The sequence below is a fragment of the Erigeron canadensis genome, chromosome 1 (genome assembly GCF_010389155.1).
Source record: "Erigeron canadensis isolate Cc75 chromosome 1, C_canadensis_v1, whole genome shotgun sequence".
Taxonomy (NCBI): domain Eukaryota; kingdom Viridiplantae; phylum Streptophyta; class Magnoliopsida; order Asterales; family Asteraceae; genus Erigeron; species Erigeron canadensis.
The window spans coordinates 29,051,099-29,066,134 of record NC_057761.1 but is presented as its reverse complement, the minus strand read 5'-3'; the positions used below and the strand labels follow the sequence as shown (position 1 = coordinate 29,066,134).

General features: G+C 34.7%; 2 protein-coding genes and 1 pseudogene across 2 annotated transcripts; 1 reads left to right on the top strand and 2 right to left on the bottom strand.

Moving 5' to 3' along the window:
- Nucleotides 1-338: 338 nt before the first annotated feature.
- LOC122605605 (glycosylinositol phosphorylceramide mannosyl transferase 1-like) lies at nucleotides 339-4,379 on the bottom strand. Its single transcript, XM_043778569.1, has 5 exons — nucleotides 3,882-4,379; nucleotides 2,358-2,754; nucleotides 1,577-1,740; nucleotides 1,397-1,467; nucleotides 339-733 (listed from the first exon to the last, which is right to left on the bottom strand). The coding sequence occupies exons 1-5, from the start codon at nucleotides 4,070-4,072 to the stop codon at nucleotides 573-575; spliced, it is 984 nt and encodes a 327-aa protein (XP_043634504.1). The 5' UTR covers nucleotides 4,073-4,379; the 3' UTR covers nucleotides 339-572.
- Nucleotides 4,380-6,585: 2,206 nt separating this feature from the next.
- Nucleotides 6,586-9,940, top strand: LOC122608491 (probable signal peptidase complex subunit 2). The gene is made up of 5 exons (XM_043781598.1): nucleotides 6,586-6,813; nucleotides 6,920-7,071; nucleotides 7,562-7,643; nucleotides 9,363-9,508; nucleotides 9,707-9,940. Exons 1-5 carry the CDS (start codon nucleotides 6,688-6,690, stop codon nucleotides 9,807-9,809), a joined length of 609 nt encoding a protein of 202 aa, XP_043637533.1. The 5' UTR covers nucleotides 6,586-6,687; the 3' UTR covers nucleotides 9,810-9,940.
- A 1,297-nt stretch (nucleotides 9,941-11,237) lies between these two features.
- On the bottom strand, nucleotides 11,238-13,219 carry LOC122589156 (annotated as a pseudogene).
- Between the last annotated feature and the right edge of the window lie 1,817 nt (nucleotides 13,220-15,036).

Sequence of the window (15,036 nt, the reverse complement as noted above, 5' to 3'; positions counted from 1 at the left end):
CTAGCATATTTAAGGTTTGTTGCATCTTTGGTATGTGGTTTGGAGATGCTGTTTTGATCTGTTGGTTGCTGGCTTTGCTGTTGCTTCATGTTGGTATTTTGGTTGTATTCTGATCTGTAGCATTTTGATTCTATTCGAGTCTGTTAGTTTGTTTGTCATTTGTTATTTGTATATGTTGTAAATACTTTGATATCAATACAATTCGCCCGTTCTAATTAAAAAATATATATATATATTGTTAATCAACGCAGGGATCATATTGGTACCATAACAAGAAGTTGAATAAACCTGGTAGAAAGCATCTCAATATAACTCAAAAACAACTGCACATAACCCACTGAATAAAACTCAATTTTTCATCTAAATTTACACACTATTACATCATATGAGTACAACAACCTAGCTAACCATCGGGATCCATAACAATACTAGCATACGTGGTTTGACTTAACAATTAATGGCTTCTACAAACATTGAGAAGTGGTAAATGTAAAATATGGTTGTGGCTAGCTAGAGCTTCATATCAAACAGAATGAGTGGTAAGCTTCAAAAAAGTAAAATAAGGGAAGGGGTCACCAGAACCAAGTACCACGACTGTCAACAGCCTTCACGTTGGTTGGTACCAATGGCATCCTGCCAAACTCAGATACAAACCTATTAATACACTCGGTCCTTTTGTTGCTATGGCCTCCTAGGCTACTAATTCCAGTTGATCCAATCTCGTATATTTTGCCTACGTTACACCAAAGATACACCTGTCATTAGTAATCAATTCGTATTCTATTTCTAAACAATTTACATACCTACGAGAATGGCATTCGAAATACTTGATTGTAAACCAGAGAAATATTGATTTTGTACCTAACCTTTTCTTATTTATATCAATATAAAAGTCATTATAGTTCTAATTGCTGGTCAAGACTTTCAACGATCTATGTGCAGTCAAATAGAGCATACTTTCAGATAATTGAGGGGTTACAAGTTCTTTGTATCGAATTTTTACATGGACGGTTAATAAATGACAGGTATCCAATAATCTATTTCTTGATTGTGGTACCATACACATTTGGACAGTATCCAGTTGCCTGGTCATAAACCCCATTTCCCCGTTGCAGGTTCATGATTAAAAAGAGTTAAGAGATCAAAATTTTAAAATTAATTATGCTTTGTTTTTTCGTCGGTATGCAAAACTATGAGGTCTTTCATCTTACAATTTATCATGTTTTGTGGTATTTTAACTAAAATGATTATTGATTTAAAAAAAAAAAAGAAGAAGCAGAGTACTATGGTTCAGAAAGTCAAACCTCTCCCAAAATAATGCTAATAGCAACCATAATAATAGTTTATATACATACATTATACAATGTGCAAATTATTAATCGGACTAGTAAAGTACCTTTTGCCCATATAGGAGGGGCACCAGTGACATTGGCAACCAGAAATGACATTGCAATATCTTCACAATTCCTGTTCGGATTCATTAAAAATCACTAAATCAGTTAAATATTCAAAGATAATGCAGGTCAATATAGCAAAAGTTGCAACTTAAATAACAATAAGTATTCGACAAGAGTACCTGTTCCTCTTCACATATTCCTTAAGAGATGCAGGCATTTCATCAGTGTACAAACGTAAATACTTCCTATGAAAAAAGGATGCCTTTGAAAGAATCATACTGTATGTACCCGTCCACCAAACAGGCCACCATCCACCATATACATAGCGATCTTTGTTTTCATTCTGCAAAAAGGAAGTATTTTGATATCAATATTGGAGCCTTATGGGATTTCTAGGACATAGCAAGAAGCTAACTTACACTGAAGAACAGAACAAGAAAAGCCATGTGATTTGCATAAGGCAAAATTGCCTACAAAGGTAAACAAAGGTAAACATCTTTGCTTTCACCCATAAGCTTTCAAAAGTTTTGCATTACGGTAATGCAACCCATTTGCATGGCCAAAATGATGACATGGCAGTTATAGTAACTTTGACAATGTTAACTTGTTAAAATGTGGCACATGTCAAACCCTTTTCGGTGATTATCCTAAATGATTCTACAACTTCTTTTGAAAGTTTGAGTATTTCTGGGCATGCAGAAAAATAACATTACCCATGACAGATACCAAATTTGTCATCATCTCTTAGATCATTTAGCAAAACATTCAGGCTGTACATATTGAGTGAACACTAAAACCCACATGCAAAGAATTAAGAAACTAATGTCAATACATAAAGTAACGGGCTACTGGGCTTGTATGTTGGGCAATGTGGTGGCCTAAGTATTGGTCCTATCAGTATAAGCTACAGACCACCACAGGTATTAGTAGTTTAGTACGAATGGCATAACAAAAACTTACTGATTGATCAATCAAATGGATGCGAGGAACAAACCCCACCATTGTATCTGGTGCACTTTCCCACACACTGAAGGCAAACTCTACTGATGAGCAAGGAAATATAATATCATCATCAATAGAGAAAACAGCATCAGTAATGGGATTCTTGATCTCTTTAAATCTATTGTTGAGACTGTCTTCCTCATTTATGTCAAATTTCAATTCAATCTTCCGACCAGATTTAGGGTTTGACTTTAAAACATGATTCAGAAACTTCAACAGAGGTTCAGAAGGTGGATTAGGCTCACTCCATACTATGTGAATCGAGTCCAATCTAGGACATGATGTATAATGAGATATTGATTGTTTGAGAAGATCATATCTTTTCCACGTGTTAATTAACAATGTATAGCCTTTTCTGTAAAGCAATCAAAACAAAATTGCATAAGAAGATGTACTCAAATCACTATCACCACCTAACAACTGTTGAAAAATACGAAAGCGACTACCTTTATTGAGGTTTCTATCAATGTACGTAAACCTTATCTAGATTTCCACTAGATAACAAATAATAAGTGCTTATATAATATCCTAAGAGATACAGCCAAACCACAACTTTGACAATTAATCAAATTTCAACACAGTATACATATTGTGTTGATTAACTATCTACTTGTTTTATAACAAATTAATGCTCACATGCATTCTAAGTATAGACTTCCCCTTTCGGCCTTTTGTAGATACTCCATGAACTAATCAATTTTTTCAAGGCTGTAAAAACTACTGTAAATGATTACTAGATATGAGGCCTTGAAAGTGAAGGCATGTTGGATTATTTACTAATTTACATTAAAAATAATAGAGGCAACATCGCCAACAATTGGAGCCGACAACAGATATTAGTCATTTAGTCCATATACAGTAAAGTATATTTCTGTGACATATATGCTACCATTTGTTGTAATTTTGTAGCCCAAGGTCTTGTATGGTTCACACATCCTATGGCCTTCTAGAAGAGGCAGAGCCAAAACAAAAACATTGGTGTTTATCACATCAACGTTTTAAGATTTTTAAACGAAAACAAAACTTTTGAAACTTTGTTATCTTACTCAAAATTACATTACACATCTAGAATTTTGCCGCAGCCTCCACCCTCAACGACGGTCAAGCATCCTTGTCTTTGTTCAAACTTCAATCCTAATTGATATAATAACGATATTTATTTATGGAACCGGTAACATTTTAGCAAGTTTGTAGACCTTATCGTTAGTTAAAAAGTAGTAACCGAATTAATAACTTACAATTTGTCAACTACCAATTAATTGAGGACTTACCTCACATTCGCCTTTTGTTATTAAATTCTTAAAGTAATAGTAATTCCATTTCATATAAGTAATTCCTAATTTGGCATCAACTGATACAGATCACACAAATGATAATTACAAATTTTCCTATTTTACTAAAATAATTCATAAATAAATAAATAAAATACTAATTACGAGTAATTAACTAATTAATTAATTAATTGAATAATTCGTTGATTACCTGGAAGTGCGATCAAGAGGTGGTAGGTTACGCTGATCCCATCCGAAAAACGACGGCGTTCTGGACAGTAATAAAATCACAGTAAAAATGAAACAAATGAACAATAACAACTTGATCTTAAGTGATCCAACGGCTGAGATCGCCGTCCGTTGTGCCGCCCTACGGCTTACTCCGTTGATCCTTGCCACCATTACCCCCAGTTACTGTTACTCTGTTACCTCTGTGTGTGTGATACAAGCTCCTCAGTCACACACCTTCTGTATATATATATATTTATTTAATATAGATAGATAGATACAGATTGTGTGTGTGAGAGAGAGAGAGAGAGTGTAGTAACGGACAAGGTGGAAAGGTGATGATTCCGGTGAAAGAGGAGCTAATAATTTGGCTGTCTTTGTTTGTTTGGCTGGGTGTTTAGTTCACATTGAAATATATATGGGGAGGTAATAATTGTTGTTTGGCTGGGTTTTTTATATATTCGAGAGATCGAAATCAAATTATTTGAGCATTTATTTATTGTGTTTGTGTGTGCGATTTTTGGTCAGATATTTTGATTTTATATTAGACGGGGATGGATGTTGATTGAAATTAAAAAAAAAAAACCGGATAGACCTTTGGTTAGAATAGACCTAATCAACAATTCAACATTATGAAAAATGCAACTTGTTGAACTAGTAAAATACTAGTATGAATGTTAAATCCGTGTCATATCTAAACCCATTGTAAATTTATTTCATGTGTTTTTGCTTTTTTATAATTGTGGAATACTAATATGCTTCTAAATAAATGTACGTTTATTAAGGATAAATTTAAGTCTAAGACACAATAAGACATTCTATCAAGAGATGACTTTTTACATCAAATAAATATTTTAGTGCACTAAAACTTATTCAAACAATCGTGAAAAAGAATTTAGTTTACCTTGGTTAACTTGTTTGATTTTGGTGCTATCTTTCTTCTAGCCTAACTTGGTTATCGTGGGGAAAAATGATTAATCTTCTTAAATATCCTCCTACAAATCCTCATAAAACCGTCAAGTCATGACATGTGTCCACCAATTCTCTTTCCTATTCTCAACTCTAGATTTTGTCACATGTCATAATTTTATAGAAGGATTTTCAAGAGGTATAGTTAGGAGAATTAATAATTTCCAGTGTCGAGTCTTAAATCATCAAATTTTGCAATATGATGGGTGCATACAATAAGTTTTTTTATCTTTAAGGTTTAAGCAAAAATGATTCAAAAAATAAAGTTATTACTTAATTTCATTGCCCGTGTATGTTTGTATTTCGAGCATATTTGCTTGAAAATATCAAAAACTTTTTCGAATCAATGTTGCGGATTTTTATACTTAAACCTGTATCATTTAAAATTTTCATGGATATGCATATACTATTGCAATTTTAGGCTATAATGGATATAATCACCATTAAGATAATTCCTAGGGAAAAAAAATGGTTGCCGGGTTATTTGTAGCAGGCCATTTTTAATGATAAAATGATAATGTTTATAAAAAAAAAATTTATTAAGTTAATTTCTAAATTGATTTTATGGATTATATATATATTAAAGTAAAAAGTTGTATAAAAGGTTGAATTGCTTTTAAAATTTCTATTTATCTATATCTATAATCTCATATAAAAAAAATAAGATTTAAGACTTTAAGCACTTTTTACAATATCTCAAAATTACATCTAACCATATAATAAGTAACACACATTCACTTCACACCACTTCTTTATCTCCCTTTATTTCATACCATCACTTTCCAGTGTGACAGGTCCATCATCACCAACACCCCGACCATCGCCTTCCGTATCCATCATCACCACACTTAACTATCGTTTTTTTAAATGGTACCACTGCAACGCGTCGGCACTCATCTAGTAGTTTTTTACTAGCCCTTTAGACCTCTTTGATATATCATATTGAAATTCAGTTTATTGGTGGCACGTTTATAATACTTGACTCTGACTACTAAATCACTTTTTGTCATTAATCCTCACGCTAAAATCTCAGCTTGTTAGTGTCACATCAACATATCAAAAACACCCTTTTAAATATACCCCCGTGTTCCCGTTCACTGCACTGGTGCCCCGGTCAACCGTTCCCCTAGTTACTCCATGTCACCGGTCACTCGTGCCCCTAGTTGCTCGTGCTTCTGGTCACTCGTGCCCTTGGTTACCCCTTGCCCCCAATCCCACGTGTCCCCTGTCACTCTTGACCTTAGTTACCTATGTCTCCTGTGACTCGTGACCCTGTCATCTTTGGCCCTGACCTGCCTTTGCTCTATGTGGATTAAACAATTTTGGTGATATATCAATCCGTATGGATCATGGATTGATCCAAATAATTAAATGGAGAAATGGAGCAATCCATTGGATTATTAAATGGATTAATGAATATTATTTTTGATCGAATAAATGATATAAATGAATTAGATCGGATCGAATTTAGATCAACATTCAATCCATTGCCAGGCCTATTCAATACGCCAACAAATATGCTGGCTTCCTTAACACAGTACGCCAAATCTCAAAGTATTCGTCTCAATACCCGATAGTTAAAAGTTGTTCTTATATATCAATTTTCTTAAAAAGATAAAAAAAAAACAAAAATTTAAAAACAATTGGGCCAAATCCTGTGGTCCTATACCAAAAAAAAGCCCATAGTCAAATCAGGTTCACCACTTTACTAGTTTACTACTTTTGAAAAACGCGGAGTTACTGGAAAAAAAAACCCCAAATTATTATCCATTTCAGACAAACCCTAAAAATCCTCAATCAAAAATCCAATAAAATCACCGATGACGACAGCCACCACCACCACCACCACCGAAACCACCACCAATTCCGCCACCAAAAACCCCAAAAAGACAAATCTTTTAGATCATAACTCCATCAAACACTTACTAGACGAAACTGTCACTGAGGTAAACGTAAATTTTTTTTTATATATATATATTTTTACTACGTACAGTAAATTATCTTTTCATATTTTTTTTACAATTAAATTTTTGAAATGATTATTTTTATCAGATCGTAACAAACCGTGGATACAGTGAAGATGTGAGAACGAGTAACATAAGATTGCTGATTGGATCGGTTATTATAATAATAGCATTATTTGCTCAGTTTTATAATAAGAAGTTTCCTGATAACAAGCTTTTCCTCATTGCCTGCATTCTTTCATATCCTTTTTTTTTTTTCGTTTTTCGTATTCGTTTTTACTTTCGAGTTTTATTCTGTTCTACTATACTGCATTGTTAAGTCCATTCACATGTAGACTGTAAATGAGAAATAAAATAACGTGACAACGCGTTAAAGAGATGTTATTTGATACGACAATGGAAAGGGTACGCTGAAATGTGAATTTTAAGTTAAATAAATTTGTACGTTTGTTGTATTAGACATGTTTTTTGAAAACGTTAAATTTGATCGGTTTTTGAAATAAGACGTGTTTCCATTGTGAACCCCGTAATGGGGCATCATAAAATTTGTTTTGTGCATCACTAATGGCGTTGCGACGTTTTTGGTGTCTTCTTAACATTTGCACGAATTGGTGCCATTTTAATATTTTATGATAAGATATATAACTTGCTCTTGTATATATAGAAACAGACATAGTAATATGTGATTTACTGTCAGAAGTGAAATATGTTTGATCTTTGACTATGGAAAGTATGTGGTATTCAATGGGATATTGCAGTTGATCATCTACACCAAGGAAAAGAATGCGTTTTTGTTTACCTACCCTCCTTCAGTGAGTTTTATTTTGTTCTATTTGTGCATATACTTGAATATTTGTTCAAATTTTAAAATTATATTTTTCAGTTTTCTTGCTCTTAGCTCATAGATCTATCATTAGGATTTAGTTTCTAGCACATTTTGCCCTATAAAACCTGAAATTGACGCTTGATTAATTTGTTTATAATAAAACGCATTCATTCAGTGGTTGTATGGTAAATCGTGAGGACTAGATTAGGTAGTAGCTCCTTTTTGGCGCCTCACAATGTTTTGAGGTTTATACATCTATAAATATATATGTACTCTTGAAGTATCTAGTATTTGGGGATTTTGTAGCATCTAATTTACTCCCTACATCGATTTGGTTGTGCTTTTGTCTATGTTCAGAATAAGAGTATGGCATCAAGTTTGATTTTTGTCCATGTAATTGCGCGACTTTAAGGATTCTTTGTCATCAGGTGATTATTACTAAGTTGCATAATGCATATATATTTTGCTGTCATCAAAATAAGAGAGATATGTCCACTATGAGATACAGTACTTTGTACTTAGCAGATTCATCAAGTTTCGTAGACTTAAGGTCAGATTGTTAAGGAGTCTTATTCAGGCCTTTTCTCTTTGGATGTTGTTTACTCCTAGATTTACGTTAGGTGTCCTACATCCCTCCCGAACTTCCTCCATCAGTCCATCCTAGATATCTCCCAGTATGTAAATGCTTATACTATATAGCGATTACAGACTTTTGTCATCTCAAGGGAAATGCATTATGCAGTAATAGATGTCTGAACCTTGTATCTTGCAACCCTTTAACAGGGTACACAGCTCACTTTTGATGCCCAAATCCAAAATAGTGCTGTGTTGCAAGCCAAGGCCAGTTATGTTTTTTTTCCCCTTAAAAATCAGAAAAATAAAATTATATTCAAGGCTTCATTTAAAGTTGAAACAGGAGCACGCATGTTTAATAAACTGGTAATAACAACATATTCAGCAAGTCAGCATAAATTCACAAAACTCGAATAATATTTCCAGTTGCTATTTTTAGCAATAAAATTACAATTTCAGATATACAAGTTGTCTTTTGACTCTTTATGTAATACTTGGATGATTACTGAATTTGAGAAACGTTGTCACAGATGTCTAGCTGTAAGCTTTATACTTCTGGAATCAACATCGACAGTAGTATAATTTTTTATTACCGGGTTAACTGCTTGATCCCCACGAAGTATAATAGTATTCTGCCCATATATTGTCTTTTTATTAAGTTCGTGTGCTTTTGATGAATTATATGTTGGACCACTTAGGAACTGCCCGTTAGTTACCATGCCAATGTTTGGTGTTCGTTGCTTGTTCTATCAGACAGGTTAAGTTACGAGACCCCCAATAATGGACTTTTTTTTTCTATTAGAAATGGTCATATATCTTATGGAACTTCATTGGGGCTTCAATATATTACAGAACTTAAAAGTTATACAAGCTAGTCATATATATATTTTTTACTTCGGCTACTCACTGTATTTCTATTATGAGGCTTAGGCTAGCCTTTTGATGCCACCAGCTTTGGGAACTGTAACAATAAAATAACCTTTTATCATGATGCTACAATGATACAATTGATTTGAGCTACATGATGTATTGAGAGAATGTTAGACTTTGCTGTATATAGAACTCGACCTGTTTATAATTTTGTATAGTATGCTGCTATCCTTCTTCATTATTAAATTTGTTTTCTTGATAGGGCTCTGCTTATAACAGCACTGGCTTGATGGTGTCGTCTAAGTTACCCAGGTTTTCTGACATGTACACTCTCATGATAGCCAGCGCTGATCCAAAATCCATTTCTGCAAAACCAACTGTGGAGCTCACTAAAAGTGTTACGAAATGGTCTCTTTCTCTCTCCCCCCTCCTCCCTCTCTTTCTCTCTCTCTCTCTCTCTCTCTCTACACACACACACACACACACACACAAAGCACACACCCATTTACATTTTGACTTTTCATGCAACCAACCTATGTTGCCATTGCTATCTTAACCATTAGGATGAAGGCTTTGTTTCTAATGTTGCGTATGGCTGTTTTGCAGGTTCACAAAGGATGGCGTGTTGGTGGAAGGGCTCTTTTGGAAAGATGTTGAGGGCCTAGTAGACAGCTATGCTAATGCTAAAGAAAACAAAAAGAGCAAGTAAAATGCGTCTTCATATGTAATGATTGTGATTGATTGAGGGGAAAAGACCTAAAGTAATAGACAATTGCAACATTGAGAACTTGTAGAGGTATTATACTCCAAACAGTAGTTGATCTTTTTTGAACTTACAAATATGGAGTGCATTCACTATTGCTTGCAAATATGAAAAATCCACATATGGAAGTGTTGATGCCTTAGAAATGCGTCTTCTATAGAGTAATTTATACTTTCTATTGTTAGAAGTTTCGTACAAACTAGTCTAGGACTGTCAATGTCATTGTCAACAAATCTATCACTGATCTATTTGTATGATTGAACAATCAACTGTTTTGATCCTTTGACCCTACGGAACAACCCATTTAAGCAAGCCAATGCTTGGTTGATTCAGGACCTGCACGGCTGCATTGGTCATGGTCGTGATGAATCTATATAGATTTGTTGGGTTGCGTATCCGGTCAATAGTCATTGCTAAGGTGGAAAATTATGATCAATTTGACAATCATAAACGAGTACACTTGGTAGAACCATGCGGACAATAGTCGGCTAGATCGGGTGATATACCGCTCATATTGTTTCTCTTGTAGACGAAGTCGTTAGAAGTTGAAAATTACAAATATTGATCATAAACAATAGCGTGGACAGGGTAGGTTCACACAACCACAATGACAAAAAGATATGCCTTACCTATATCCTTAGACGTACAATTTTACAAATTACAGACCATCAAGGATGGGCTTTCCAGATGTATTCATTGAAATGTCAGTTGTCTTCTATTATTCCTCTACACTAGCTCGATCTCGTTGTCTGCTTTATACTAGATGGCGTGCAAGTATTGTGTATAGGTGATTCGGATTGATCAGCCATCCATTCATGTGGCCCGCCAGTTGGTTCTTTTGCTGTTGGTCATATTGATCGACCTCCTAAGCTAGTCGCAAATATGGTAGATCCAGAAACTATTAATGTCATGGTTTTTCTGGCTTGTTATCGATCTATAGATTAGTTGGTGATTGAATTAGGTCTTAAAAAGGGGGCAGATTTTAGCAAACCAAGTCATTGTCAATGGGTACCTTCATCATAATTGTCCATGCCATGCTTTATCTGACCTGTTAAAAGTCAAAGAATTATATTCTGACAGTATTTTATCTACAAGACTCGAAAGTCATTAAGTTGCTGGCTTTAAAGTTGTCTCTAAACTGCAGCAACCAAAATCAAAGATTAAAATCCGTGTAAATCTCATTCGAGTAAAATTCTAATGACGATTACACTTGAAATAAAAAGATTTAGATAACAAAGTAGGAATGAATAAACATGACTTGTAACAATTAAAACAATACATTTGCTGGTGCGTAGTAATCATATATGGTCAATCTCACATGTCTCTTGTGAACGAACTTTCTAATCTCTTATAAGATCATCAGTTTCAAATATTCTAGACCACTAAAGTACCATCGTGGAGACTTCTTGGCGAAAGGAAATGATACTTGATGTCAAGTTCTTCGAAGAACTTCTTCAGCTCTGTTACCAGCTTCGATATTCTTTTGTTTCTCTTTTCATAGTTTTGAAAGTTAATTGTATGAGTGACATTGAGGCTCATTTTCATCTTGTTTGTATCTTGAATCTCCTTAACTCTAACAATGTGTTTTGGACGCCAAAACTGAGGTTTGCGATCTATGTACCTGATAATGTCAATCACACTATTTTTATTCACAAATTAAAAGCTGACCACGAGATCATATTACATACCCTTTAATTTTAGCTTTTAGAACGGTGATGATCTCCTTTGAAGTGGAAACATCCAAATCAAAGTCCACATAATCGTTCATGTCAGGGCTTCGATTGAAATTGCTGATTGCTTTTGTAGCCAATTCTGAATTTGGATAATAAATCTTCTCATTATCATATCTCAGGAAGACAGTTGTCAATATGTTCACTTCGTCCACAACAACCTGGACACCATCAACGACACAACGATCTCCAACGTCATACGGGTATTTGACAAACACAAATATTATGGCTTCAAAAGTTGACTTAGCAGAGGCCCCAAATGTGAAAATCGCAAGTAAGAACTGAGAAGAGATGAAAAGCAACACTGCTGTTGTAGCAATCTTTGTGATAATTAACCAGATGATTATAAGCACAAGTATTGTAATTGCAGTTACAAACTTGTTTAGTTCCTTTATGGCTGACTTTGTGTCATGTATTGAAAACACCAGACGAGAATGATTCTCAGACACATTCGTGACCCAATTACTAAAGGACTTGTTCGTAATACTTTTGGTTTCCTTATCTCCTCCTATCATTGAGAGCACTTGCTTCACCTCATCTTTGTTCATAAAACGCAAAAGATCATCCTCTGTGATGTACCTAGTTCATTTGGCGATGATAAAAACATAAGTCGCTTAGTCGCATTCACAACAGACTGAAAGATCAAGAAATAGGATTAGAATGATTCTTACTTATGCCCGTGTTTAGCTACATTCCTAAATATAGCATAGCCGGCATTTTCATCAGATGGATTAGGAAAGTCAGACTCCCTTACAACTTTAATCAACAGTTTCATCGTCCCAACAGATATGCTGTTAGGATTTAACTTCCGGAGTTTTGGCACATCAATAACCGATCCCTTTTTTTGTTCTCCTTCTTCCTTCCGCCCATTAACGCTTTCTGAGCCACCGGTTAATGATGGCCCAGAAAGCGTCCGCAGAATGTAGTAATGCAAGATGTCTTCTTGTATTCTATCAAAATATCTACTAACATAAATTGAAGAATTTATGATCTTTACAAGCAGAGTTCTGAGTATCCAAAGACCCGCAACAACAAGAGTAGAAGCAATCCCCCTAGTGATATACTTTACAACTTTTCGTGTACTTCTTGATTCACGAACACCACGGTTGATCAAGAGTTCCCATGTTAGTAAAATTAAACCTAACCAAATAAAAACCCAACTGCTCTTTCGCAAACTTTGAACAATATACCGAACTTTCTGTCTAAGCAGGAAATTTTTTAAATTAACAAAAATAACGCATTCGTACGCCAGGTTGAAATAAAACGACCACGTAAGATTGCCAATATCAAAACACACCATTCCCATAACTCGAAAATCCAAATCTCAATATTTTCCGATTTATCTATAGTTTTGCTAAGTATTAAAACTATAGTTATGCTAAATATCAACATACAGTTAATAGAAAACAGAATCTTGATTTTCTTACATAGTTTATCTGTCACTTTAGCTTTAGTAACTTCTTTACAGTATATTTTATCATCATCATCATCATCATTATCTTTATCATTGTCATCGTCGTCGTCATCCTCCTCCTCAACTGTTTGGACCACATCGACCTGCTGTGGTCTAGAAATTGGACTACTCTTTGGTGTTTCTATACCCGAAGAATCGGTACATGAGGACATTTTTTTCCTTGATCTGAGACACTGGTCTTGATCCAACTGAACCAACTCAATGTTAGAGTTTAACTTATGTTCACCACCCGAAATCTTCCGTTGACATAAAGGCGGGCAATATATCTTCTTTAAAAAACATTTAAACACTTATCATGGTGGAAGTATAAGGTAGGGTAGTCTAGGTTATGGATTCATTCTATCAAATGTAGTATATCTTTTAAGACATACGTTGTAGAAAAGGGTGTAAACGAGACGATACATACAGTTCGCGAGCTACCCGAATTCGACTCGTATATTATTCGAAATCGAATCGGTCTTAGTCGAGCTCGAGCTCGAGCTACTCGAGTAGACTTTCGAGTCGAGCTTGAGCCTCAATATAGCCTATTCGAAAAGCTTGCGAGCTTAATCGAGCTTATACTTATTAACAATACTACCCTTGAATATTATATTTTTACATAATTTATATTCTATCGAGCCGAGCTTAATCGAGTCAAGCTTGAAGTTGTCGAGCTTATAAGACTAATTTGATTTAAAACTAATTTTTAATTCTTAATCAAGTCAAGTCGAGTTGAGCTCAAAAGTGTCGATCCGTAAAGCAAGCTCGAGCTCGAGCTTGAAAATAAAGGCCCGGTCGAGCTCGAGTCGAGTTTCAAGCTTCGAGTTTTACAATCGAGTCGAGCTCGAGCTTGACACTATGTCGGCTCGATTACACCCCTAGTTGTAGTTACAGATAAAAAATATGACATATTGGTCAATGTAACTCTTTTTAATATGTAACTTTTTTTTTGAGCGGCAAATTTTGAACGTCAATGTACCTTGACTTTAAACTACCAATAGTGATAAAAACTCATAGAAACTGCTAAAATTATTAAAAAATCCTTAATGAATAACGACCGCTATGAATTTTAACAAAATAGTCTGTCGATATTATTTTATGCGGGTACAAAGTTAGTGGTAAAAAGTTTATACATATAATTTGCAACTATGGTTACTCCATTGGCAATGGGGAAGATATATGGTGCCCTAAGCGTCAACCTCATAATGTATATAAAATTCTATATTTCTAATACTATTTTGACAACCCGCAATCTATTGTGAATTATTTACATAGTTATAGTTTTTTATATCTTTTTTTTTAACGTTTGAATGGTTAAAGTCTGTTTGTCCTATTTATCGGCTCCTACGTCTTTCTGGCATGATGCCATTCGAATTTCAGGAAACCATGGAGGGAGGAAAACTTCCTATTACTCCACCAAATGGCATGATGATAAATAGGAGTAAACTTTGCTCTCTCAGGATTCGAACCTGGGTCTCCCCAGGCCCAAGACCCTCATGGGATACCATTCAGGTTTTACCCCAATGATAGTTTTCTATATCTTATAAAGTTATAGTTTAATTTTATACTTGTTAGTATTTTGAAAACTTTCGGTCAACCCTACACTAAAAATCATGTACATTGGATCAAGGAATATAGATGGGTCAAAGGACTTAAAAGTGAACTTGCCCCTGAAAGGTAAATAATGCAAATAGTGAAATAGACCTTATTACTTTATTAAGGTGGGCCCACAGGCTAGGGCCATGAGTATTACAATTGAAGACATCGAAATGGTAGGGGTCGAGGGGATCCCTCGAGTTGTATCCAACTTAAGGTATAAGTTTTTATAAACTAGGTTCATTGGGTTGGATTATTGATCTGAGTTTTTATCTCTGGAGAACAGAAGTTATTGGTTTTATCCTCATGTCCAGCACGACTGTCTATATCTCAACCTTCCCCATACATCATTGAAAATGATATTTGGGAATTAGGACCCAAAACCCGTAGAAGA